We start from the raw sequence: 27,223 nt of genomic DNA, 5'->3' as shown, positions 1-27,223 counted from the left end.
TCTTTTTGTCTCGGTCACTGTATTCTTTACTTTTAATCTTCCACAAACATGGGTGGTTTCTATATATTTCAATGAATTCACTTACAAACTCCCAGCCATTTTAATTCCCTGTGCGCACAAATACAAACACCAGATTGAGGAAACAGCTGTTTAGCGCCAGAGTTGCGGCGATCTCCTGTCCACACGCTCCAACTTGTCTGCGCAGATGCGTTTTGAACCCACAGATTTGAGAGGTTTCGCTCAAACCTCCAACTTCCAGGTTTGCACACACCTCACGTTGGTGCAAATCTTCTGTCCACACGCAACGATCTGTCTGCGCAGATGTTAAGTGCGCAGACATTTGCGCAGACAGATCGTTGCGTGTGGACGGGCCTGTAGTATCTTATGTCTAAGCAAAACGAGGATAATGGAATGTAGTCAAATTAAATCGGGTGATGCTGAGGGGATTAGATTAGGAAATGAGACACTTAAAGTAGTAAAGGAGTTTTGCTATTTGGGGAGCAAAATAACTGATGATGGTCGAAGTAGAGAGGATATAAAATGTAGACTGGCAATGGCAAGGAAAGTGTTTCTGAAGAAGAGAAATTTGTTAACATCGAGTATAGATTTAAGTGTCAGGAAGTCGTTTCTGAAAGTATTTGTATGGAGTGTAGCCATGTATGGAAGTGAAACATGGACGATAACCAGTTTGGACAAGAAGAGAATAGAAGCTTTCGAAATGTGGTGCTACAGAAGAATGCTGAAGATAAGGTGGGTAGATCACGTAACTAATGAGGAGGTATTGAATAGGATTGGGGAGAAGAGAAGTTTGTGGCACAACTTGACTAGAAGAAGGGATCGGTTGGTGGGACATGTTTTGAGGCATCAAGGGATCACAAATTTAGCATTGGAGGGCAGCGTGGAGGGTAAAAATCGTAGAGGGAGACCAAGAGATGAATACACTAAGCAGATTCAGAAGGATGTAGGTTGCAGTAGGTACTGGGAGATGAAGAAGCTGGCACAGGATAGAGTAGCATGGAGAGCTGCATCAAACCAGTCTCAGGACTGAAGAGCACAACAACAACAACATCGAGGAGTCACAGTTGGAATCGATCATATCACACAAATACCTGGCTGATAACACTTCGTAGAAATATAAAAATGGAATGATCTCAAACGCCTAGTCGTAGGTAAAGCAGGTGGAAGACTTCGGTTTATTGGCAGAATACTACGAAAATGCCATCAGTTTACAAAGGACATTGCTTACAAATTTCTCCTACGATCCATCGTAGAATGTTGCTCACGTATGTGGGACTCATACGAAATAGGACAAGCTGGGGATATTGAACGTATACAGCGACAGGATATTGAAATTATAGACAGAAGAGCAGGGTCAATGGTTTCAGGTTTGTTTGAGCCGTGGTAGAATGTAACAGAGATGCTGAACTGGCAGGCACTTGAAGATAGACGCCAACTACCTAGAGAAAACCGGGTCTAGTGTAGCAGGGGATACAACCCGTCGGCTTTGGACAATGACGTCACAAGTCGCCAGAGAGCAGTTTACCATTTTCGCTTTTGCTATTATGTTTCAGTTTCGTTTTTTTACTGATTGCTTAATAAAGTGGATCTGTTTATTCTATCTCGTGAGATTTTTTTTTTAAAAAGCCAAAAAACACTTATCAGCTACTCAAGGGAGCTACAACGCTAAGAAGAATCGCTTCTCGTTTGGCGACTTGTGACGTCATTGTCCAAAGCCGACGGGTTGTATCCCCTGCTACACTAGTCCCAGAAAACCTGTTAGACTTACAACATGGCTCTAGGAATGTACTATTACCCGTACGCATCACTCCGTAGACATCGTTAGGACGAGATTAGATTAATTACAGCACGCACAGATGCATTTAAACAGTTGTTCTTCCCGCGCGTCATATGGAACGAGGAGATCGGGAAGTACCCTCTGCTATACACTTCGCAATGGTTTGCACACTATTGAAGTAAATGGATGTAGGATTTGTGTTGGCCACACTGCACGTTTCGTACATCTGTGGCGTGGTTGTAAGCGCTTGTGATTTGAATTAAATCCTCAAGGTTGTTGTAGATTTGCACATGTGTTTTATACTCCAGCGTTCAAAGATGGTAAAAGACAGTCTTTATTTCTCATGTAAACGTTGGCGATCGGTCACGCAGAGCTCTTATAAATACGAGGTGGGTAAGCAACATCAGTGACACATTAAAAGTAATAGAAATACGTGTGCCTTGAGCATAGTGTTACGAAACACTGATATGAGTGTACAAATAATAACACAGCCTTGAAATAACACCAATTACTACGTAGTGTTTATTTCTTAAATAAAATTCCAGCACTATAGAGATCTTAATATATAGCTTTAAAGAGCATACAATTCACATTTTAGCTCCCATGCAGAGTATTGCAAAATAATTTGTAACAGATATGTGATCGAGACACTATTGTACAGTAAACTCTTACTGTAGTAAAATTTGAATTACTATCCTATTGCTCCAAATTCTTTAGTAGCGTACGTAGACTGCAGTAAACATTATCTGTCACGGTTTTTGTTTAACCACTTGTCAGATATAATTTAACTTTATTACTCTGTTTTTAAGTATAGCACATATCAATAACATGGAAACCTGAAACAGGTATCTTAATACAATTGTTAGCTTTAAGAGACCACCACGAGCGGTGGAGATCGCTGCTGTGTTGTGAATTGTGCAATACAGGTAGCCATTCTATAGGTATAATTACATTCAGTGTTTGCCAGTGCATGGGTCAGGCTAACATAATGTTCCTGAAGAGGGTCAAGAGTGTTTCCAGTTTTTGCAGGGTCAACCAAGTGGATAATAATGATATATGTAGCTAGGCCGGGAGCCATACTGTGTGGAAACTGGCCACCTGGTGGAAGTCATTTTATTTGATGCATTGGCGACTTTTGTGTGAATGAGGATGAAATGATGATGAAGACAACACAACAGCCAGTCCCTGGCTGGGAATCGAACCCGAGCCCCTTGCATGGCATTCTGCTGCACTGACCACGCAGCTATAGAGAGGCAGACAACCAAGTGGATGATTGCCTGATTGGCCTACGCCAATTGGATGATTGCCTGATTGGCCTTGTAACACATTAACCAATTTGTCTTGTTACGTTGATACTGTGAATGGCTGAAGGCAGGGGAGAACGACAGCTGTTGTATTTCCCAAGAGCATGCACCTCTTCTCAGTATACTTTAATGATGATGGAATCCACTTTCGTGTCATATGCTGGAGGCTCCCAGTTCGAATGCCCAGGTGCGGACCACGTAATAGTACCTCATCTTTGGGACAAGCTAATCTGGAGTTCTGCGGGTTGGAGCATCGAATGTTAAATCCCTTAATTGGGCAAGTATGTTAGAGAATTCAAAAAGATAAATGGTTAGGTTGAATTTATGTATGGAATTGTCAGGTTAATACACAAAATTGGTAAGAGTAATGCAGGAGTAGCTCTGATACTAAACAAGAAAAAAAGAGATATGTAGATGAGCTGCTGTGAACAGCCTAATGAGTGCATTATCGTAGGCACAAAGGCAACTCCCACCACGTTTATACACACAAATACAAATGTTTTACAGGTACTAATGTTTTATTCTGCCTTTGAGCATGTTTACATACAATTGGTGTCGTCAGTGTTAACACAATAATAATAATAAAGTGGACAAGTGTCATTAACTACAATATAATAATCCAAGATGGATACAATACATACTTATGCAAGTGTCAAGACAACTAAAAGTTTCCGAAGAGATCAATTACAAGATAAATAAATTACATAGTTCAGCAAATGACAAATAAATAATCAAACAGATAATTAACAATAAGTACATGATACATTCAGTTAATTTATTGTTCATTCTCATAAGGAAAGTGGATCATTTGTCACATACTCGAGGAACTCGGGAGCAGAGTAAATTACTTTACTTTTCATCCACCCCGAAAGACTAGTTTTAAATTTATTTACTGGCACGATATAGGCATTTTCAGGTTATTTGTTGAAGTAGACGACCAAAATATTTGTAACTGATGTGTGTGTTTGCAAGCCTAGCATATGGCATATTAATTCTATGTCCACTTCTTATGTTATGGTCATGAACCATCTTCCTTAAGTCAAATTTACTCATATTCTCATTAACAAAAACAAGGCAGTTGTAAATATACAGGCCAGGCACTTTCATTATATTTAGTTTCGTAAAATAATCTTGACTTTATTCATATGGGCTAAGTCCTGCTATGCACATTATGGCTTTCTTTTGCCATTTAAACACTAATTTTGGGCATTCGGAATTGCCCCATAATAGTACTCTGTAACTCAGATGGGAATGGAAGTATGTAAAGTATGCATATAATAGAAGTTCCTTGCTGACGCTGCTTCTCAGCTTGTACAGCAGATAGATGACACGTGCCAATTTGCCACACAACTTCCCTGTGTGTGTATCCCAGCTGAGTTTTTGATCTAGGCCCTATATGAAATACTAATAATTTTACTGTTTTGTTATCATGACTGGGAGCATTCAGATTGAATACAATAGCTTCAGTTTTACTATGATTCTTATGAAGTACATTTGCCTCAAACCAAGTAGTGCATCTCTCCATTGGCAGTGCCACACTGCTGCACATTTTCAAGGTTGGTATCACATGTGATGAATGTTGTGTCATCAGCTTAAAGCACTGCATCGCATGATACAACTGCAGGTAAATCATTTATGTAAATAATGGAAAGGAAAGGTCCAAGAACAGATCCTTGAAGTACACCCTGTATAACTGGGAGACATCCTGACATTTGATTATTTACCTTAACTAACTGTTTTTTACTATCCAAGTAAGCCTGTATTAGGCATAGAGCACTCTCTCTCACTCTGTAGTGGTAGAGCTTTTTCATGAGAGTATTGTATACCACATCAAAAGCTTCCCTGAGGTCCAACAGTGTTGCACAGATAATATCTTTATTTTCAAAACAATTTTATATTTTTGGTACCATACTCTCAACTACTTTGACTGTAGAATGCTGGATCTGAAACCATACTGTGAGGAGATATCATTATGTTCAAAATATTGATTCCTTTGTTTATGCATGCAGTATTCTATTATTTTTGATACTGTGGGTGTAAATGATATTGGTTGACAGTTATATGGAGATGCTATATCTCCTTCCTTATGTTATGTTTTAACTACATATATTTTTAAACATTCCAGATAATTACCATCATTTAAAATTTTGTTGATTATTTTAGTCAGTGTTGTTACAATTTGATTTCTGATGTATTTAATAACATAATTTGAGAGACCATAGTAATCCTCTGCTCTAGAATTACTGAGGTTAGCTATTGATTCATTAACCATCTTGTCTGTTACATGAGGCCATTGAAAGCTGTCTGTCTGCTTACTGTTCATTGCTGGCAGCAGTGCCTCTGCCTTACTCACATCCCCCATTATGCTGCTATCTGACTGAGGACTGACAAAATGTGCATTTAGAATATCAGGTAGAATTGGTGTCTGGTATACTTTATCATCACAGTTTATTTCTTTTTTAATAATTTCCCATGCAGCTTTGCATTTATTCACTGAGTTCAATACATATGCATCATTTGCTTTGCACTTAACTGCCTTGATTTCAGACCTGTAAATCTTTTTCACTTTCATATACATTTCCTTGTCAGCATTATTGTGCTTAGACCTATCATGGTAGAGCAGCATTATGATTCTTATTCTACTTATATGTGGGGTGTACCAGCTTTATGGATTTATTGGTCTGGTGTAACGATTTTGCTGTGATATTTTCTTGCAACGTTTAGGACAATGTGCTTCAACATTTTCAGTTCACAGTTGTAAAAATTTGTTTGTAGATTCATTTGCACCCACAGTGGTTATTATTTTATCCCATTTTATTAAATTCAATTTACTTATCAACTTGTGTAGCATTCGTTCATTAATTGTTCTTAAAATTTTTGTGCAGTCTGTGAATGTTTCAGTTGCTTTACTGTTAAGAGTTTGCCTGAGCCTTAGTCTGTCATGGTCTGAAATGCCTAGCTTGCTTGTGTTGAATTCTGTTTTGTTTAGATGAAAATTACATGTTATGTTATCTAGACATGCTTCCTGTCTTGTGGGTTTGTCATTTACGCAACTGAAGTTAAGGGACCTTAATGTATTTAGCAATTGATCAGCATTTCTATTCTTAAACCTAATGTCTATATTGATATCACCAAATATTAGTATTCTGTAATCTTTGTATTTCAGTAGCAAGAATATCAGTTTCTCCAGAAGCTCCACAAACAGATCTTCATTGTGTTCTTGGGGGCGGTATACTGAAGCTATTATAATTTCCTGTTTTGGCAACATTATGGCTGCAGCTTCAAATTTTGCTTCTATACACAGTCCACTTACATCTATAACTTCATAGATTAGGCTCACACTATTCTTAACATACACATATACACCGCCATGTTTAATACTTGTTCTACAGTAGTTGGTTGCCAATTCATATCCCAATGGTACACTTAATTTTAGTTCCTCATTGCGAAGCTAGCGTTAATTTATTGAAATCACAGTGCAGTTTGTTTTCCAGCCAATACTGAAGTTCATTAAGTTTGCTCTTAAGAGACTGCACATTAATATGTAAGAACATCACACTTGTATTTATCTTACTGTGGTTCTCCTGTAGCCCTCCAGCAAAAATTCATTGGGATGGAATGGAACTGCTGCTTTCGTCTTCTGCAATATATGACCATGTGATGAGTTTTACAATGTTGACTGCTCCTTCAGATGGCATGGTGGTGAAATTCTTATCTTGTTAAGGGGATGAATGGTTCCTTTTACTTCTGACAATGTTGATGATGCATTTTCTGTTATTGGTGTTGATTCTTCTCTTGTTGCCTGTGTTTCTGATGATAATGATTCTGGGGATGCTGCTGCTGTTGCCAATGGTGGTTGTGGTTTTGCTGTTGACTGGGGTGATGATGACATTGCTTTTTCGATTGTTATGGCTGCTTCTGATAATAGATTTGTTTTTGTTGATGCTGATTTAGCTGACACTGGTGTTGGTTCTGCTGAAGTAGCAGCTGCTGGTGATGGCTGCTGTGCTATTGTTTGTGTCTGGCATCCTGCAGTTGGTTCTGCTATTTTAGACACATCATTTATTCTTTTGCTAGATGTGGTCAACATTTCCAGAGTTTTATTTCTGAAAAGTCTCACACATACTGTGTATCCCACTTAATCTGCAAATGTTGATGAGATTGAATAATCGTATCAGGAGATCAAAGAAATTATTCAGATCTTTAAGGGAGATAAAAATGTGGTATTCAATAGTAAAAAAGAAATAAAAGAAAATATAGTTGGAGAATGAATGGTGGAAATGAATGAAAGAATTTTGCCCAGTGCAGAGTTAAATTATCGGTTATAGTTGGTGTAAAAATAGCTAAAGAAGGTTGCATACATGGAAGAGACCTGGAGATTCTACACACAGATTTCAAATCCAGATTGTGAACTTCAGTACATTTCCAGTGGCAGTATTTGGGCCATAATTATTTGTTTATGAAGTGGACATTGAAAATGAAGAAAGAGGAGAGGAGTAGGATACTAGGGAGATGGAATCCAGAGAAATTGATAGATCCAGAAGTTGTGGAGTTTCTAAGGAAGCATAAAGACAACTTTTGATTAAAACGAGGCTTGAGGTACACTATAGAAGACGAGCAGGTAGCTTTGAGGGATGAAATAGTGAAGGTAACAGAGGAACAACTACACAAAAATAGAAGTTGTAGTAGAAATCATTTGATAACACATGAGATATTGAATTTAATTGATGAAAGGAGAAAATGTAACACAGCAAGTGAAGCAGGCAACAGGAAATAGGCAACAGACATAAAAAATATGAGGTTGACAGGAAGTGCAAAGTGGCAACTTGTGAATGGTTAGAGGAGAAATACAGAGCTGTAGAAGCATGCATGACTACAGGAAAGATAGATGCAATCTATAGAAAAATTAAAGAAATATTTGGAGAAAAGAAAAGCAGCTGTATTAATATCAAGAGCTCAAATGGCAAACCAGTACTAAGTGAAGAAGGAAGGCTGGAAGATGGAAGGAATGTAAATGGTGTTTCACAACTCATAGTAAAGGCCTCTTAGGGGCTGTAGAGGGAACTTAGTGGATAAGTTTTGATAAAGAACCCATGTCTGGAAGTGTATGATTTGAATATAAAATATAAATTTGAATTTTAGATCACTGTCAAATCTCCTGTTTCATGGAATGGTGCATAATGGTAGAACTGAACAACGCTTGTCTCAAGAATGTTTTGATGAATCTCCTCAGATTGTCACGTACCATTTTCATCCCAACTACAACAGCTGCTAGAAACTGGTACATTCCCAACGATGAGGGTCGACTAGTGCTCCGTGGATGTGTAATGTGGTCTGTGAACTGTGTGTGTGTGTGTGCGCGCGCGCGCGCGCGCGTGCGCCCTGTCACCATGTGAGCAGCCTCTGTAGAGCACACAGCTCAGAGCTCATTGGCTCCACTGTGTATTTATGGTGAAGCAGGAGACTTGAAAGTGACCCAATCTGCAAACTTATTTTACAAGCAAACAATAAATTTCAAGACTTGGATTCATTAGCACTGTTGAACATGTATGATGATATAATAGTAGTTGGAAGAGTCGAAGAACGTGAAATGGAGGCAGTAGCTGAGAAGGGAGTGAGGATATGTTGCACTCAATCCACAATGCTATTCATTCTGTACATTGAGCAAGCAGTGAAGGGAATTAAAGCTCAGGCAGAACAAATGAAAACTTCTGCCTTTGCCCATGAATTTGCAAAGTTGTCAGAGATGGCAAAATTTATAAAAATAAAATGAGGATAATGGAATTTCATTGAAATAAATCAGGTGATGCAGAGGGGAGTAGATTAGGAAGTGATATATGAAAAGTTATCAATCAGTTTTGCTATTTAGCCAGAAAAATAATAAAAAATAATAATCAAAATTTGCCATCAAAGTAGCTCACAAATCTTGTCGTGACAAATTTGGATCATGTTTTAGCAGCTTTTGTCTTAATGATAGTATGACTTCCTGCTGCTGACTTTTTTCCCCCTGTTTTCCAGCCAGCCAGCATGTCATAAGACTGTGCAAATGGTATCTTGGTTACTCAAATAATTTCTGAGTTATCCAGGATAAAAATAGTTGATTTAAAAAAAATTATTCGTCAGTTAGTCTGAGTTCCAAAAGTAAATCTGTTGAATTTGTTATTAATTTTTTTATTTTCTTAAAATAAAAAATTAATGTTCAGACTGAATTTTCCCTATGCAACGGAGTGTGGGTTGATATGAAACTCCCTGGAAGATTAAAGCTTGAACTTGAGCCGGGGACCTTTACGTTTGGTGATTAAGTTGCCCTACCAGCTGACCTACCTGAACACGACATGTCGCGTCTTTGCAGCTTTACTTTTGCCAATACCTTGTCTCTTGCCTTCCAAACTTCACACTTCCCCTGTGTAACATGTGAGAGGGGTTATGAGTCTTGCTCATGTAGCTCATTTGGTCGAGTACTTGCTTGTGAAACGCAAACACAGTTTTAAACTGCCAGGAAGTTTCAAAAAGTAAGTTGCTCAGCCTTTGACTCTGAGAAATATTAATCTGTTTGTTTAGTTTTTTTCTTTGCTGTCCTGGAATTCACCATCTGTGAACATGCAACTCTTTAGCTGAAAATATGCAGCAATTGTATGATTAAAATTTGAAAACAGGCAAGTGGACATTAAAATCAAATTGTAGTTAGGTGTATGCACAAGGCAAGATTTAATTGTAGTGTTGCATTTGTTTTGCAGATAATTCTGCATGTTATGTGCCAATATTTTACCATTCTTTCTGAGGCAAAATCCCTGCATCACATCTTCTGTAGTTTAACTTTGAGGTGATGATGACAAAATCTGCACTTTTTCTATCTGCCTTGGAAGCTGCAATTTTTCTTTCAGTTCTTTAATCAGCTGCCTGCCATCTAATATCCTCTAACGCCATGCTGTACTCGTACTACGTGCTTGAAAATCTTTTTGATCAGCAGCAGCAATGGTGTGTGCAATCACTTGGTGGCTGAAGTGTGTGCTTACTGTGTACCGCCACTCTTCTTTTGCACGCTGCTGTTGGAAATTTGTTGCTATTGTTTGTAGCCAGTGGGGTGATAGTATACGGTAATCACTGAGATTCATGGAATCTAATGACTTTCTTCAGCAGAAGATACAAATTGATTACTTTTGTTTTAGATATGGAGAGTGTGAGGCTGGTGGCTATTGATCTGGCTGTTATGGATTATAAGGTTGGTTGCAGGTTTACATATTTATTTCTTGTATATGTTTCTCAGAATATGACAGGATTCCTTGGATTATTATTTCGTATTCCAGTATTATAGACATGTTGGGAGATGATGAAGCCAGCAGTTGTGATTGGAGGAAAATTGACTGTGGTGACGGACTGATCAGTAGCATAGCCTGAGGATCGTTCCAAAAGCATTATCGCGTATTTTCAGAATGTTTTAATTTCAGAGGTGGTGGTTCAGTTGGAGCCGAAGAGTACAGTTTAAATGTTACGGAATGCTCTGTTTTATATGACAGAATTCTGCACATTATATTCCATTTTGCCAGCAGGTAACATCATACATTTGGCTTCATGACAGTGTTTATCAAACACTAATTTCTGCAATATTGTCTAATCATCCACCTCCTGATTCGTTGTGTTCGCTTGCCATCGCTCATTATGCAAACAGTTACCAACTAACACAACAGAAAATCCTGGGTACCCTGTAAGTGCACTACTACCATTCTGGCATTCCTCATTGACACACATTGTAATTTCAGAGAAGAGATCCCAATAAACAGTGGAGATGGTGTTGAGTGGTTCTGATGGATGTATTTCCTCTGCTTCATCTTCTGATGGTGATGAAGATGAATTCTGTTGTAACTTTCTAACCAGATTTAACATTGTTCTTGGTCATAGTTTTCACCTGATCAGCTGTTTCCAAAGTAACAACCTATAAGCCGATCTCACATAATAGTCCTTTAGACCAAAAGGATTACAACAGAATGTCTGTAGAAGTTCAGACTTATCTAAAAGCAGTGCTTTGTGATGTGTCCATAGTTGGGAAACTTCAGCATGACATAATTCACTTCAATAGAGATGCGAATGTTGTCAAGTGAAATGTAGAATTATCTGCAAAACAAATGCTACACCTCACTGTAATTTGCCTTTAACATCCATCAAGCTACAGTTTGATTCTAACATCCATTTGACTTTGTTTTCAATTGTAGAATATAAAAACGCGGGATATTTTCAACTGAAAAGTTGCATGTTCACATATAGTGAAAAGCGTTGTGGTGAATTCCATACAGTACAGAAATAGAGACAACACGAGGAGATCCCTGACAGCTCCCAGCACTGTTGCCAGCTTTCAGCTGCAAAGCACTAATGGCTGCAGGTGAAAACATTAGCTATCTATAGTTCTGTGACAACTCTGAGGCATTGTCATAGAGTAGTTCACTAAAAGAAATTATGTTATTGGTCGAGTTTCGCCCGCAAAACTGCCATGCCCAGCCCACTGTGACTGTCATGGACCAGCTTACTTAGCTATAAACGAGCAGATAAATGTCTGTAGAAGCCAAAGACTGGGCAAATTAATTTTTATTTTAAGAAAATCAAAGACCGCTAATAACAACTGTAACAGATTGTATATAATTTTGAAATCTTCACTGTATGGATAAGTAAAGAACTGAAACATATTTGTGGTTTCTCCACTTACTAAAAGTTTTATAAGCAGGTTCTCATGAAGTTTACAGAGACTTTCTTGGAGTGTGTTCCAGATAATATTTTGTATACCTGAGGTAATTTTTTCGAGAAAACTGTAAAGTTGTGAGGCCAATACTTACCTCTCGGAGAAATATCACTACTCTGATAGATACATTTATTTATTTATTTATGCATTCATTCATTCATCCATCCATGCATCCATCCATGGATCATCTTACAATATACTGGATTTGTCACATAATACAATGAAAATAAATAGCTCAAAAATGTACAGAATATATTGACTGAGGTGAAAAGTAGAGTGATAGCAATATGCACATATACAAATGGTTGTAGTATTGTGTACACAACATATAAAAGGACATTGCTGTCATTTGTACTCGGGGGTGGGGGATTCATGTGAAAAGTCTTCTGACGTGGTTATGGCCGCGCGATAGGAATTAACAACTTTGAACGCGGAATGGTAGCTGGAGCTAAGCACATGGGATGTTTCATTTTGGAAATTGTTAGGTACTTCAATGTCCCGTGATCCAGTACCAAGTGTGTGCCAAGAATACCAAGTTTCAGACATTTCCTCTCACCGTGTACAACACAGTGGCTGATGGCCTTCACTTAACGACCAAGAGCTGTGGCGTTTGCATAGAGTTGTCAGTTCTAACAGATAAGCAACTCTGCGTGAAATAGCCACAGAAATCAATGTGGGGCATAGACAAACGTATCCATAAGGACTGCGTTGCAAAATTTGGCATTAATGAGCTATGGCTTCAGATGACCAACGTGACTGCCTTTGCTAACAGCACGACATCGCCTGCAGCTCTGAACCACATTGGTTTGACCCTAGAGGACTGGAAAACTGTGGCCTGGTCAGAAGAGTCCCAATTTCAGTTGGTAAAAGCTGATGGTAGGGTTCGAGTGTGGTGCAGACCCCACAAAGCCATAGACCTAGGTTGTCAGCAAGGCGCGGTGCCAGCTGGTGGTGGGTGACTCCATTGTGGTGTGGGCTGTGTTTACTTGGAGTGGACTGGGTCCTCTGGTCCAACTGAACCGATCATTGACTGGAAATGGTTATGAAACTTCCTGGCAGATTAAAACTGTGTGCCCGACCGAGACTCGAACTCGGGACCTTTGCCTTTCGCGGGCAAGTGCTCTACCAACTGAGCTACCGAAGCCCGGTCTCACAGCTTTACTTCTGCCAGTATCTCATCTCCTACCTTCCAAACTTTACAGAAGCTCTCCTGCGAAGGACAGCTTCTGTAAAGTTTGGAAGGTAGGAGACGAGATACTGGCAGAAGTAAAGCTGTGAGACCGGGCGTGAGTCGTGCTTCGGTAGCTCAGTTGGTAGAGCACTTGCCCGCGAAAGGCAAAGGTCCCGAGTTCGAGTCTCGGTCGGGCACACAGTTTTAATCTGCCAGGAAGTTTCATATCAGCGCACACTCCGCTGCAGAGTGAAAATCTCATTCTGGAAATGGTTATGTTCAGCTACTTGGAGCCCATTTGAAGCCGTTCCTGGACATCATGTTCCCAAACAAAGATGGAATTTTTATGAATGAGAATACACCATATCACCAGACCAAAATTGTTCATGACTGGTTTGAAGAACATTGAGCACCCGGCATGAATCCCATTGAACATTTATGGGACATAATCGAGAGGTCAGTTCGTGCACAAAATCCTTCACTGATAACACTTTCACAATTATAGACAACATATTTGTCAATTGAACTGTCCATAGGTGTACTGCCAGTCCTCTGTGTCCAATGGTCACTATGCATAATGCCCATTTGATACTGTGGACCAGCAGTACACCCGTGGACTTTTCGATCATTAAACTCTAGAATATGAGGTCTGTGTCTTAACAACTTCACTGCCCCATTCGGTTGGCCCGTGTTGTACTGTGTTCTTTGGTTTACAGGCAGTTTTCTCCAGGTAACTCTTATCATATGTTTCCTTGGAGTGTTTGGTGGTAACGTGCTTCAATAAAATCCTCTCAGTTTACAAGCCGCATCTAAACTGGTTTTAAAGCGGTGGCCACTTGACGTTCAAGCTCCAGAGTTGTAACGTTGTCATGTCTAGTACTGTCAGCAGGCAGCCGCCACAGCACAGTGCTCTCTTCAGCAAAAGAAAATCACTTTAAAGTCTCTATCTTTTGCAAAAATCAAGTAAAAGAAATCTGAAATTCACATAAAATGTAGACCTCTGTAGTGTCTCTTAGCAAGTCAAAAATCTGTTCTTAATTTTAATTATGGAAGTAGTTACGTTAATTTGTTTGAAACAGATTAAATTTTTCCATTCATAAACTGCTTCAAACTTATCATATCACATCTGAAAAACTATTGCTCTCACAGCAATACTTTTTTTGCATCGATTACTAAAATACCTCGCTTGGCGACAAATTGTTTAAAATTTTTTTGTACCTCATTGCGTTTTTTATGTAGTTGTGTCACTATTTAAAGGTTAACAAGTGTCAAGTTTAAAGTCACTATCTCCTACAAAAATAATGTACAAATTCTGAAATTTATGTATAGTATCACTCTCAGTGCTCTCTCTAAGCTTGTCAAAAATCTTTTTTTAAATTTTAATTAGGGCCAATGTAATGTTGGTTATTGAAACAGGAGAAATTTCCACATACGGTAAAGTTTCCTTCTTATTGTTGAATATCTCATAACGTCTTTGTGTCTACACAAAATGAAATGTATTTAAAATGAAGTCTAACTTACCATAAGGAGATGAACAGTATTCCTTAGTCTGACAAAAGGAAAGAGAAATTGATCAAAATAGTCACAAATGCAAGCTTTAATGGAAGTAAGATGTTCATTAACATACACTAAACACTACAGACAGTGGGAAGACACTGCTCAATTAAGAGTCAGTGCTAGTGTATCTCATTGTCACTACTCATAGTGACATGTATTACAAGAGTTTGACACACTGTTGTAACTCACCTAATTGTTCCATGCTTCCTGTATCGCTCCTTTCACACGATTCACTACCTTTTGCTAGTCTTGTGGTGTCATTTTCTTAACTGCTTCTCTCAAGAGCCATTGCATTTTGGTCAATGTAATTTTTTTTTCATTTTCTGCAACAATATGGTGTTTAAACTGAGCCCAAATCAGTTCTGTTGCATTGAAGTCGCAATGGTGGGAGGCAGTCTGCTTTATGTCCATATTTTTTTTGCTATTTCATCCACATTGTTAACTGGATTCTTTGGCGTGTGTTGTGAGACAACTTCTAATAATTCTGCCCTTGTCAAGTTACTGTGTAACATTATCTTATGCTTCTCTAGCCAGCAAACAGTGTCATTTTTGTTTATTGTCTTCGTGGACACCTTGTCTTATATAACTGATGATACGGAGCATTACCCATGACAATTGTAGAGTTTTTCATTAAGTTTTGAAGCACAGTGTCTTCAAACGATTTCACAAAAATATTCTGGTTCATCTCTTCTTGGTAATTGGAAGCCTTATTTGAAGTGAATAACAGCAGAAAATTAGAAATGAACCCTTTTGAATTTTTGGCATGTGGTACAGTTATTCTTTTTTCTCTCCCAGTCGGAGCTGTCATACTACCATTGATAGTATCATCTGCCCAGTCTTTTTTTAAACTGTGTCCTGCATTCACACAAGTTTCAGCAAGCCAAACAATATCGTCAAAAGTTTGTCCCTACTACTTCTATAAGGAAGCAGCAACAACAGGTTGCAATATCTTGGTGTTTCATTAATACCTTATGGCCAGAAATGAATTTGTAGCGGCATCTTAGCTTCTCCATGACTCGTAACAAGGATGATTTACTACCCTGAAATAGGTCCTCTGCTACACGGGTAACATGTAGCTTTTTGTGTCACATTTTCTTTCTTGAATAGTATGCGTATATCTGATGACCAATCACATCTTCCTGAAAAGAGTTGAGATTTGTGACCCTCTTCTCCAGGTGCCTCTTCTTCCCAGGTGTCTCCAATTTATATGACCCACCTGATTCTTCTTTTGCAAATTTCTCCTTGCAGATCATTATCACTGATCATTCTGTGGTTTGTAGAGCATCTGCAGTTCACTCCACCACGTTATCCAAAGGAAGTAGAGGCGATCCGGCATTTCTGTCTCTCTCTCTCTCTCTCTCTCTCTCTCTCTCTCTCTCTCTCTCTCTCTCTCTCTCACACACACACACACACACACACACACTCTCAAAATACTACATTGGCAGCGCAGCGGAAGTGACGACACATTGGAAGCAGACAGTGCCAGGATGCCATTGGTGTACTGCTGGGAGAAGCTGTGCAGCCAACTACCTCCCTAGCGACAACTAGTAGAATATGTGTTAGCACAATGCCATGCCAGTGCCGGCAGTCAGTAATTTTAATCCCTAATAACAGAGGCGGATACAACAGTTGGAAGCTTGAGTGTTTTATACAAAGTGATGCAGCTTCTAAACCGGGAACATTGTATTGAAATTTATTGTATAAAATATAGTACGTAAATTGGATGTGGAGAGGGGAGAAAGGAAAGGAAAGCGGTGAGCCTACTGATGTCAGCTGCATTGGGACATTATGCGGAATCAGCGGTGATGAATGAAAATGTGTGCTGGACTGAGATTCAACCCCAGGACCTCCTGCTTACTAGGCAGGTGCATTAACCACTGCGCCATCTGGAACACAGTGTTTACTGCAGCTGCACGAACTATCTTGGCACACCACACAACCGACTTACACTCCCACCGAGTGCCACCTACCCGCAGTCCTTGCCCATTTACTCCAAGCTTACTACTCTGAGATTCCCGCAGGAGGTTGGATGTATTTGTGCATCTGCACTGAAGGAGATGGATCCATTGTCCATCCAGGCGAATCAGTTATATGAATGCATGGGGTCTGTCCTGTCGGACATGGCTGGAAGAACAGACTCCATACATTCATATAATAGAACATAGTTCTGCTCTTCCTTGCTGCACATGCTAAGGGCACCTGTTGGTGACTCCTGGGCCATGAATGTGCAGCTACACCTTTTGCACTAGCTCTAATCTGTTCACAAAACAGACCCCAACTATGCATCATGCGTGTCTTCATGTTCTCCCTGCAGTCCACCTGAGAAACTGAGTCTGCATCCTCCCTCTCGCCCGTCGCCCCCCCTCTCGCCCGTCGCCCCCCCTCTCGCCCGTCGCCCCCCCTCTCGCCCGTCGCCCCCCCTCTCGCCCGCCGCCCCCCCTCTCGCCCGCCGCCCCCCCTCTCGCCCGCCGCCCCCCCTCTCGCCCGCCGCCCCCCCTCTCGCCCGCCGCCCCCCCTCTCGCCCGCCGCCCCCCCTCTCGCCCGCCGCCCCCCCTCTCGCCCGTCGCCCCCCCCTCTCGCCCGTAGCCCCCCCCCTCTCGCCCGTCGCCCCCCCCTCTCGCCCGTCGCCCCCCCCTCTCGCCCGTCGCCCCCCCCTCTCGCCCGTCGCCCCCCCTCTCGCCCGTCGCCCCCCCTCTCGCCCGTCGCCCCCCCCTCTCGCCCGTCGCCCCCCCTTCTCGCCCGTCGACCCCCCTCTCGCCCGTCGCCCCCCCTCTCGCCCGTCGCCCCCCCTCTCGCCCGTCGCCCCCCTCTCGCCCGTCGCCCCCCCTCTCGCCCGTCGCCCCCCCTCTCGCCCGTCGCCCCCCCTCTCGCCCGTCGCCCCCCCCCCCTCTCGCCCGTCGCCCCCCCCTCTCGCCCGTCGCCCCCCCCCTCTCGCCCGTCGCAACCCCCCCCTCCCGCCCGTCGCAACCCCCCCCCCTCCCGCCCGTCGCAACCCCCCCCCTCCCGCCCGTCGCAACCCCCCCCCTCCCGCCCGTCGCAACCCCCCCCCCTCCCGCCCGTCGCAACCCCCCCCCTCCCGCCCGTCGCAACCCCCCCCTCCCGCCCGTCGCAACCCCCCCCCTCCCGCCCGTCGCAACCCACCCCCCATCTCGCCCGTCGCAACCCCCCCCCCCCTCCCGCCCGTCGCAACCCACCCCCCATCTCGCCCGTCGCAACCCCCCCCCCCTCTCGACCGTCCCCCCCCCTCTCCCCCGTGGCACCCCCCTATCCCCCGTGGCACCCCCCTCTCCCCCGTCGCCCCCCCTCTCGCGCGTCGACCCCCCTCCCTCTCGCGCGTCGACCCCCCTCCGTCTCGCGCGTCGACCCCCCTCCGTCTCGCGCGTCGACCCCCCTCCGTCTCGCGCGTCGACCCCCCTCCCTCTCGCCCGTCGACCCCCCCTCTCGCCCGTCAGGCACCCCCCACTCCCCCCCGTCACGCACCCCTCCCCTCGCCCGTCGACCCCCCCCCCCCCTCGCTTGTCAGCAACCCCTCTCGCCCGTCAGCCCCGACTGCCCCACCCCCTTCCGCCCCGACCGCCACCTCCATCTACATCTACATCCATACTCCGCAAGCCACCTGACGGTGTGTGGCGGAGGGTACCTTGATTACGTCTATCGGTTCTCCCCTCTGTTCCAGTCTCGTATTGTTCGTGGAAAGGAGGATTGTCGGTATGCTTCTGTGTCGGCTCTAATCTCCCTCCCCCTCTCCGCCCTGACTGCCCCCTCTCTTCCCCCTCTCTACCCCCTTCTCTTCCCCCTCTCTTCGCCCTCTGCCCCCTCTTTCCCCCTCCACGCCTTCTCTTCCCCCTCTCTGCCCCCCTTTCCCCTCCGCCCCCTCTCTTCCACCTTCCCTCCCCTTCCCCCTTCTGCGCCCTATCTTTACCAACTGGTGTGCTAGCGAAAGCTTATGCCAGCACATTCCTTTCCCCTGAATTGCTGCACTGTTGTGGAGGACCTCAATGACAAAGAGGGGGGCAGTAGGACCCTGGATGTAGATGAGCCATGAGACATGACTGTGGAGGACGGTGTACTCCCAACCATACTCTGCAATCTGGCTTGCAAAGCAACAGGAACATCCTCCTGAAAACTGCTGCCACGACACTCATCCATGCCTAAGGGCGTGTCCTGGGGCAATGATGGCAACAATGACTGGTGCACATGCTTCAGGTGCTGGTGGTTGTCCGCGCATGTGCGATACTGTGACGTAATCTATTCAGTGTGGGTGTCCATGCCCTGCCAATTTTGGAGACAACACTTTAGTTCTGCTTCTGACAACACTCGAAAAGGAGTATGCAAATTGCCAGTGTGTTCCTTTGGTGTATGACCTGAGACGACAATATTGTCAAGGTAGTTTGAACAAAATGACACTTTTGCAGTCAGCTGTTCCAAGTAACATTGAAAAATGGCGGGTGCAGAAGCACTACTGAAGGGCAAATGCAAATACTTGAAAAATTCTGAGTGTGTATTTATAACAAAAATTTTCTGTGATTCTTCATCCAATGGAATTTGCAAGTAGGCATCTCGCAAATCTATCTTAAAAAAGTAATGGCCTGTACCAAGCCAGTTCATAAGTTCCTCAGGGCCAGATAATGGATAAGTGTCAATTACCATCTGTGGGTTGACTGTAGACTTGAAGTCAACACAAATGCGAGTGTGACCAGAAGGCTTAGGCAACAAATGAGAGGACTTGCCCATTGGCTAGCTTGAATGGGAGCAATTACACCATTATCTTGCAATTCTTTCAGTTCAGTAGCTGCTCTGTGTCTTAAAGCAATTAGCTTTTCCCATTCCTTCTGAAAATAGGTCATGAAATTCATTAAGAAAGCTAGCCACACTGTCTTTTGGTTCAAAAGCAGACACTCAAGTACACCATCTTGCATCCCAAGTCCAAACAAATCAAACGTCATCTAAACTGAATATGTTCTCACTGTCTCTTGATTTCATCATGGAAAATTTACTGTCCTAGTGTGAGATTTGTAAGAGGCAGGCAAACTACACTGTCCAAGCACTGGAATTTCCTGTCCTTTGTAAGCAGCGAGGTGCTTGCTAGATTTAGAAAAGCATGGTGAGCCTGACTGTTCGTACGTGGCACGATTAAGCAAAGTTATTCAGGCACCTGTGTCTAACTGAAAGTTCACACGGCGGCCAGCAATTTGTAATGAGACAGATAGTTTGTTAGAATGTCATTGCACAGTGCTGGGGCAGGAAGGTGGCACAGCCTTAATCTTACTTATGTCAGAACCTGTTGTAGGTTTTGAAAATGCAGCATTCACTGTATATGCACAAGCCTGGTTTTTCTGGGAGCGGCAAATTTGGCATTTTCGTGCCATAAACAGACTCCTTGGACATTGTCTTTTTTTCCACACATGTAACACTTTGTGTTACGTGATGGGCAGTTCTGTGTTTTATGGCAGGCAAAACATCTAGGGCAAGACTTCACTAAATTCACAGGTGTAAAAGATGTTCCCATATTCTACTATCTGGGACTTTGAATGTTATTGCATCAAGTACTATTAAATCACTGCAAAAGTTGCCACAACTACACTTAAATTTACACTTCCTAGTCATACCCATTAATGCTGTGTACCACTGGCAGTACGTCTGTTCCGGATTTCTCTGCAAATGAAAGAACTGATACCTAGCTCCAGCTACTTGGACTTGCTGGTCATAGTGTGGAGTTAATGCAGCGATCACTTGGTCATTGCTAAGTTCGGGGGATATGCGGTTGGGAATAGTTTTTGTATTAACCTGAAGACTGGGGACCCTGCAATTGAAAGAAAGTACTGTAACTTTACAGTACCTTGAACACGATGAACTTGACAATGTGCTTGGAACTGAGTAAGATATTCAGTCCATTCATCCTCTGTTTCCATAAATTACAGGAATGTTCGTATACTGGTCGGTAGCACTTATTGAGCAGCTTGGTTGGTCAGTTGTAGTTGTGCAGCCAATGCAGCTTGTACAGTCAGTAGTTGTACCAATGTCAGTAAGGTAGTGATTTGTTGGTTCTGAAATGGAAAAGCTTGTGTTAGATCCATCACATTGGCCACCTGTGGCTGAGGCATGGGGGGCAGGGGGTGGAGCGGGCGGGAAATTTATGGTCTATACAAATACATTATATCAAAAAGCAACCAAAGGGCCTCTGAAAAGAGAAATTTGATTAGTTTTGCAGCTCCCCTCCTGGAATATGTGCATGAACACAACAACAAATTAGCAGTTAGAAACATTTGAACATGAGCACCCCTGCAAGCTGAAACAGAAAAGAAGGAAGCCAAATTTTTGGCCAAGTTGATTAACTTCGATTGCCACTAAATTATCCCCGTTCACCACTGTAGAGTCTTGCACCGCAAGGAAGCAATGGAGAGAATGCTGTTATGGGTAGCAGGCATCCTCTTTCTACAACGCAAATGCACAAATGGCTAATATGGTTCTTCATTTACATGAACTGGAACATTTACGTACCTTGAATAGAATGCATCTTTGTAGTATAAGCACATCAGTAATAGTCCTGCTATAGTCACTAATCGGTGCTATGTACTGTTGTAGCCTAACCCGCTCTGCGAGTAAACTGACAGATGCCAAACTGGATGAGTGAGTGAGTGTGTTGAGTGAGATAGTTCCTCCAGTCAGTGGCAGCAGCCTAAATACATGCTGTTGAGAGGGCGTTGGCGGCGTGTTGCTTGTGGATGTGTCTGGTGCGCTTGATCCAGTGCCTACTAATCGATCTTTACGCTTATGCCGATTGGTGTGCTGGTGACAACTTACTCCAGCACAATTCCAACTTGGAGGTTTCCTTGTCTGACTTTATGGTTAAGATTTATCAACAATTATGTTACTCTTTCACCAGTTAAAAAGCGTGTGACCATTCGGTGCCTGTCTTTTTACATGCTGATGTCCACTGATAGTCCGGCTTGATATGAGATGGTATCAAACTTGGGCCGTATGGGCTATACAAGTGTTTTATATGTCATCTATTTTGTGGATAAACAGAAGTTTCTTAGTATCCTACCAGTGAATCATTGGCTGCCATTAGCTTTACCTCCAACTGAGCATATGTGGTCATTCCGTGTCATTTTGATACAAAACTATTACTCCATAATATTTATGTGACAAGAATGAGTCTGGTTGTGACTCATTAATTCTATAGTCAAAGGAAGCCACATTTTTATGCTCTGTGAACTGCACAGTTTGCGAGGTGCTGGGGTGGAGAAGAGTTTGTACCTCTTTAATTCAGTTGAATTTTGCATGAGAACGAGACATGCACTTGACCCCCTCCTTATCTACCAGCATAATTGATTATGCACACAACGGTAATGGAAGGAAATAATGATGGATCCTGCTAGTTGGTAAAATACGGAGTGCACACTCACAATAATTTAATAAAAATTGTAATCTACTTTAAAAAAAGAGAACTTTATCATAATAAACAACAGGAAATGGGATTCTGCCTATATTTACAAAATGATATGCAGATTAAATATTACGATGAGATTTATTATATATCAGAACATAAATGCTCATGATTGTCGGCACACACAGTAGGTTAAAGGATAGGGTGTACTGGATTATTATGAGAATAAGAGTTGGCTGGAGAACAAGGGGCTCCTACTCTCTGTGATGCAATAGATTGATGATAATGACTGGAGGTCCTAATGAATCGAATATTAATCTACCACCTATTTAGCAGTATCACAATTAGTACTGAGAGCTCAAATGGGATCACATGGAGAAACAAGCAAGGTGGACTTGTAGTAAAGTGAGAGCGTGTGCTGCTGAGGGATTCAGTATAAAATTGATAAGGTCCTACAATGCCGGAGCCACAAAATACTGTACCAGTACTGAAATCTGCTGCACGTTGTCGGTGGGCAGCGTCCTGATGATGTAGGCGCCGACTTCTGTCATGCAGCAACTCTTTGTCAACCCCTGGCCGCGAAGGCTGTCCGAGAATTCTAAGTTCTTCCGAAAATGAGTGACCAAGTCGCAAGACCGTCCGACTCTGAGGAAGATCAGATCCCGAATCCACTGCCCGCACGCAACGCAAGAGTGAAGCCAACATTGCTCTACTCCCTACTCTCCTCGAAAAACTGCGAATCAGCATTCAGTTCTGATTCCAAAATTCCCCACCACTGTCTCAGAACATCATTCACTTCAATAGCGACCGATCCCTCCAATTTCGAGCCGGGCTTTATGATGTCAAGTTAATCAATCGTGCCTCTGCTGTTCAGCTGAGGGCACTGAACTTGCCATTTGACCGGCTACGAAAACAACCTGCCTAGACCACCGGCCATCCGGTGCCAGACAGTCGCACCCAGCAGAGCACAGTCCACAAGTAGTCTCAGAATCAAGAGGATAATGCAGTCAGTCGGTGCCAGGAACCTTCGTTCTGGATGCGCCGGAACGGTAAACACATAAACTGCGGCGACACTCAGATGTCTCGCAGGTCGTTCCGCCCTGCATACAATAGGCAAAACTCGTCCGACGTCAGTCGTTCCGCCAGGCGCTGAAGCCTATCGTACGAACCCCTCAGAATACAGGGAATTGCAGCCCCCAACCGGAAATGCAGTGTGCTGCGTCCTCTGATGCTCGCCTCACACAGGCCACCCAGGGAAGTAACCCGACATGTTTAGGAATTAAGTGAAAAGTATTTTTTGAGCTCTCAGCACAAATGCTCTCATTACGGTGACCTTATTCAGTCTGTTAATACCGTGCAATGACATAGAACATTAATAAATTTGATGAAAATGAGAAGAGACATGCAAAGAGGGCATGGAACCTCTCAAATTGTTCATTTCTCCAGATTGAGAGCTAATTGCCAGTGATAAGTCATACTGATATTGTGTTGAGATCTAACTGCATATTACCGCAGTTATTATTAGGTGGAGTTTCCACATAGATAATTGCATCATCCATGAGAAGTCTTAGACTTCACCTAATACTGTCTATTGTCATTAATGTATAACGAGAACAGCAGGAGTCCTCCTATGCTCCTCAGGGGTGCATCTGATGTTACTGCAGTGTCTGTCGGAGAGTCTCACCCAGGATAAAATGCTATGCCCTGCCTGTCAAGAATTTTCTGATCCAGACATCCCATAGGAACATAGATTTTTCAGGAGTTGTGTTGAATCAGAGGCTGTGTGAAAGCTTACAAGTACTGAATTAACCTCACTCTGAGGGTATCACATGTGAAGAGAGAGTTGAGTTTTTCACATGATAAGTGTTTTTGAAACCTATGCTGGTTTCTGTGGGGAAGGCTATTTTATTCTGTGTAGGTTTTAATGTATTTGAACTCTTAATATCTTCCAGTACTCCCTGCAATTGTGTCAGTGATAGAGAATTGTAGTTATGTGGACGACTTCTACTGTCTTCTTTTGCATGTGAGTGGACCTGTCATCTTTTCCACTCATAAGAGATATCTCTGCTGAAAGGACATATGATAAGTTATGACCAAGAGCAGAGTTAATTCACTAACAGGTATTGCTCCCGATTTGCTTGTACTTGTTTCCTTTTTATTTCTTATGTGTGATGACAAATCGTGTGCAATCATATTTATTTCGCTTGTGTGATGGTACATCACGTGCAATTGGATATGCTCCAGTCACAGTACCACCCACGGTTCCCAGAACAATGCTTTTCATTCCTTACAGCCATCAACATTATTCAACGCCCCCCGCCTCCCCCCCCCCCCCCCATGACCACCTGACATCTTTACTCGCTGTTTCGAACCCCAACTTCTTACCTCAGCACTATCCCCCCCCCCAATCCCTCCCTCTCACCCCCCCCCCCCAAAAAAAAAAATCACATTCACAATAGACCCCTGCTCTATTTAACTGCACCAATTCAGGAAAGTTTCCCCTATCCCTAGCCAAAAACTGTGTCCCATATTGTGTTCCTTAAAGAGTGTCTAAGCCATGGAATTCCCCATCCCCTGTCCCCCAATGGCCCAACCATGAAAATCCCTACATGTGGATCCCACTCCTCCTTCCACAATGGCCTTCATCTTTTCAGATTCTGCCAGTTCCTTTCCCTCACACACCTGGTTCTACAAAAACACATCTCCATGGCACAAGCATCCCTGAACCACCTCCACTGCCTCCGCAGAATAATGTTACTATGCAATCCCCATTACCTACAACTCATCATCAAAATTGAAATCATGACTCTCCAACAGCTAGAAGAACATTGCAGACACCACCTCCACAATTTACCCAGCCTGCTGAGATGCTTCTCCCGCCTTGGGGCACCACTATCCAACCCCCATCCTACCCACAGTGTTCCTTCTTGTCAACCCCTCATAGCATCCAGACCGTGCCTAGTTGATCTTTTCAAGCTACCACATCCTCTAAAATACCCTACCAACCAATACTCCACAAAATCCAGAGCTGAAACAGTCCCAGAACACTGTTGTTAACCTCCCCACCAAAATCCTTAGCTCCACAGAAGTTTCAGTCCAAGGGCCTCACATTCAGCACTACTCCCAGGTTTAACCATGTTGGACTTGTGAAAGACCCACTCTCCTTCTCCCCCTCCCTACAGTGGAAACACTTCTTTGCCACCAATTCCTCCAACGAAAGCCAATCCAATCCCAGCTTTGAACTCTGCCTGTCCCAGTTCATAACACCATCCAAGTGTTAAACTCCCACAGTCCCACCTAAGCATCCCATAGTTACCTTCCAGGAATGTTTAACTTCCAACCTGGCCTCACCATGCTTTTCCAGGTCCCTCCCTAAGAACAACCACCTTTCAACAGAAGAAAGCACTGCCCTACACAACCTAAAAATGGGTCCTGACCTTATCCTCCCTGCAGACAAAGGTTCCACCATTGTTGTGAACTGGAGTGACTTCCTGGCAGACGGCCTTTGCCAGTGCCCGACACCTCCACCTACAAGCTCTGTCAAAGTGACCCCATCCCAGAAGTCCAACATAACCTCCAATCACTGCTGAAATCCTTAGGCCCTTTCCAGAACATTTCCCCTGAATAAATCTTCTTTCTCACCCCAACAGCAGCCTGCACACCCATCTTCTACTTGCTCCCCAGAATCCACAAACCTAACAATCCTGGGTGCCCCATTGTGGTTGGTTACAGTGCCCCCACTGAAAGAATCTCGGCCCTTGTTGATAAACATAACCAACTATTTGTCCAAAACTTAGCCTCTCACATTAAAGGTACCAACCACTTCCTGCACTGACTCTCCACCATCCCCATACCCTTACTTCATGGATCCCTACTTGTCACTGTTGATGCAACCTCCCTATACAGCAACACCCCTCACGGCCATGGCCATGGCCTTGCCACGATTGTATGCTACCTCCCCCAATGCTCTGCAGATTCCAAACCCACCACTTCATTCCTCATACACCTAACCAACTACATCCAAATCAATAACTATGTTCAGGTTTATTGATGACATCTTTATAATCTGGACCCACTACCAGGACACCTTATTCTCATTCCTCCACAACCTAAATACCTTCTCTCTCACCCACTTCACTTAGTCCTCCTCCACCCATTGTGCCTCCTTCCTAGATCTCAATATCCTCCTCTCAGATGGCTCTACCCACACCTCACTCCACATCAAACGCACCAGTCACCAACAGTACCTGCACTTTGACAGCTGCCACCCCTTCTACACCAAAAAATCCTTCCCATAAAAGCTGGCCACTCGTGGTAGCTGCATCTGCAGTGATGCGAACTCCCTCGCCCAGTATGCTGAAGGTCTCACAAAGGCCTAACCTCCACAACATCCTAATCCATTCCTGTGCCACTCCCACCCTCAGTCCCCTGCTGTGGGCGTCATACCCCTGTGGAAGACTGAGATGCTAGACCTGCCCATTCCACCCATGCAGCACCACCTACTCCAACCATGTCACAGGCTTATCCTATCCCATCAGAGGCAGTGCTACCTGGGAAATCAGCCATGTTATACACCAGCTCTGCTGCAATCACTGCACAGCGTTTTACATTGGTATGACAACCAACCAGCTGTCAACCAGAATGAATGGCCACTGCCAGACTGTTGCTAAAAACAAGGTGAACCACCCAGCGGCATGACGTACAGTAGAGCACAACATGTGAGATTGCAGTGGCTGCTCCACAACCCATGCTATCTGGATCCTCCCCACCACCACCAGATTTTCTGAACTGTGCAGACGGGAACTATCCTTACAGCACATCCTTTGCTCCCGTAACCTTCCTGACCTAAACCTAAGCTAACTCGCTGGCTCCCCATTCCCACTCAGTAGTGTGTGTGTGTGGGGGGGGGGGGGGGGGCGTGCACGCGCGTGTGTGTGTGCATACATATTTTTCCTACAAGCTTGAAAACGGAAGTTCATTATGAAAGCTAGCAATGCTCTGCACCTTTTGCTTGTGTGCTTATTGACGATGCAGCACTTCTTCCTTTTGGTGAGTCTCATCCCCTTTATTCCCAAATAATTCGTAACTATCACTCACAGATTGTGAAACAGGAACTTGATTGGGCCCTGGGGCCCCATTGAGTTTTGATGATTCATGTTACTCTTCACCACCACTAATGACCATGTCAGTATCTTGCCAGTGGCACAGCTGTTGAGTGTGGCAACATTCCTTGATGATTTTTTTTAAGGATGTGTAAAAATGGAATTCATCACAT

General features: G+C 43.3%; 1 protein-coding gene across 1 annotated transcript in view; it reads left to right on the top strand.

Annotated features, from left to right (window-relative positions):
• Window positions 1–2,113: 2,113 nt before the first annotated feature.
• The window catches only part of LOC126252624 (folylpolyglutamate synthase, mitochondrial-like), a 133,688-nt gene continuing 108,578 nt past the window's right edge, over window positions 2,114–27,223 (top strand). The window contains exons 1-2 of the mRNA XM_049953525.1: window positions 2,114–2,184; window positions 10,269–10,321. Coding sequence (XP_049809482.1) covers window positions 10,271–10,321 — 51 coding nt within the window. The 5' untranslated portion in view covers window positions 2,114–2,184; window positions 10,269–10,270. The remainder of the gene's footprint in view (window positions 2,185–10,268; window positions 10,322–27,223) is intronic.

Source organism: Schistocerca nitens, chromosome 4 (genome assembly GCF_023898315.1).
Source record: "Schistocerca nitens isolate TAMUIC-IGC-003100 chromosome 4, iqSchNite1.1, whole genome shotgun sequence".
Classification (NCBI taxonomy): Eukaryota; Metazoa; Arthropoda; class Insecta; order Orthoptera; family Acrididae; genus Schistocerca; species Schistocerca nitens.
Note: the sequence above shows the minus strand (reverse complement) of the source record. Positions and strands in the feature narration are given on the sequence as shown.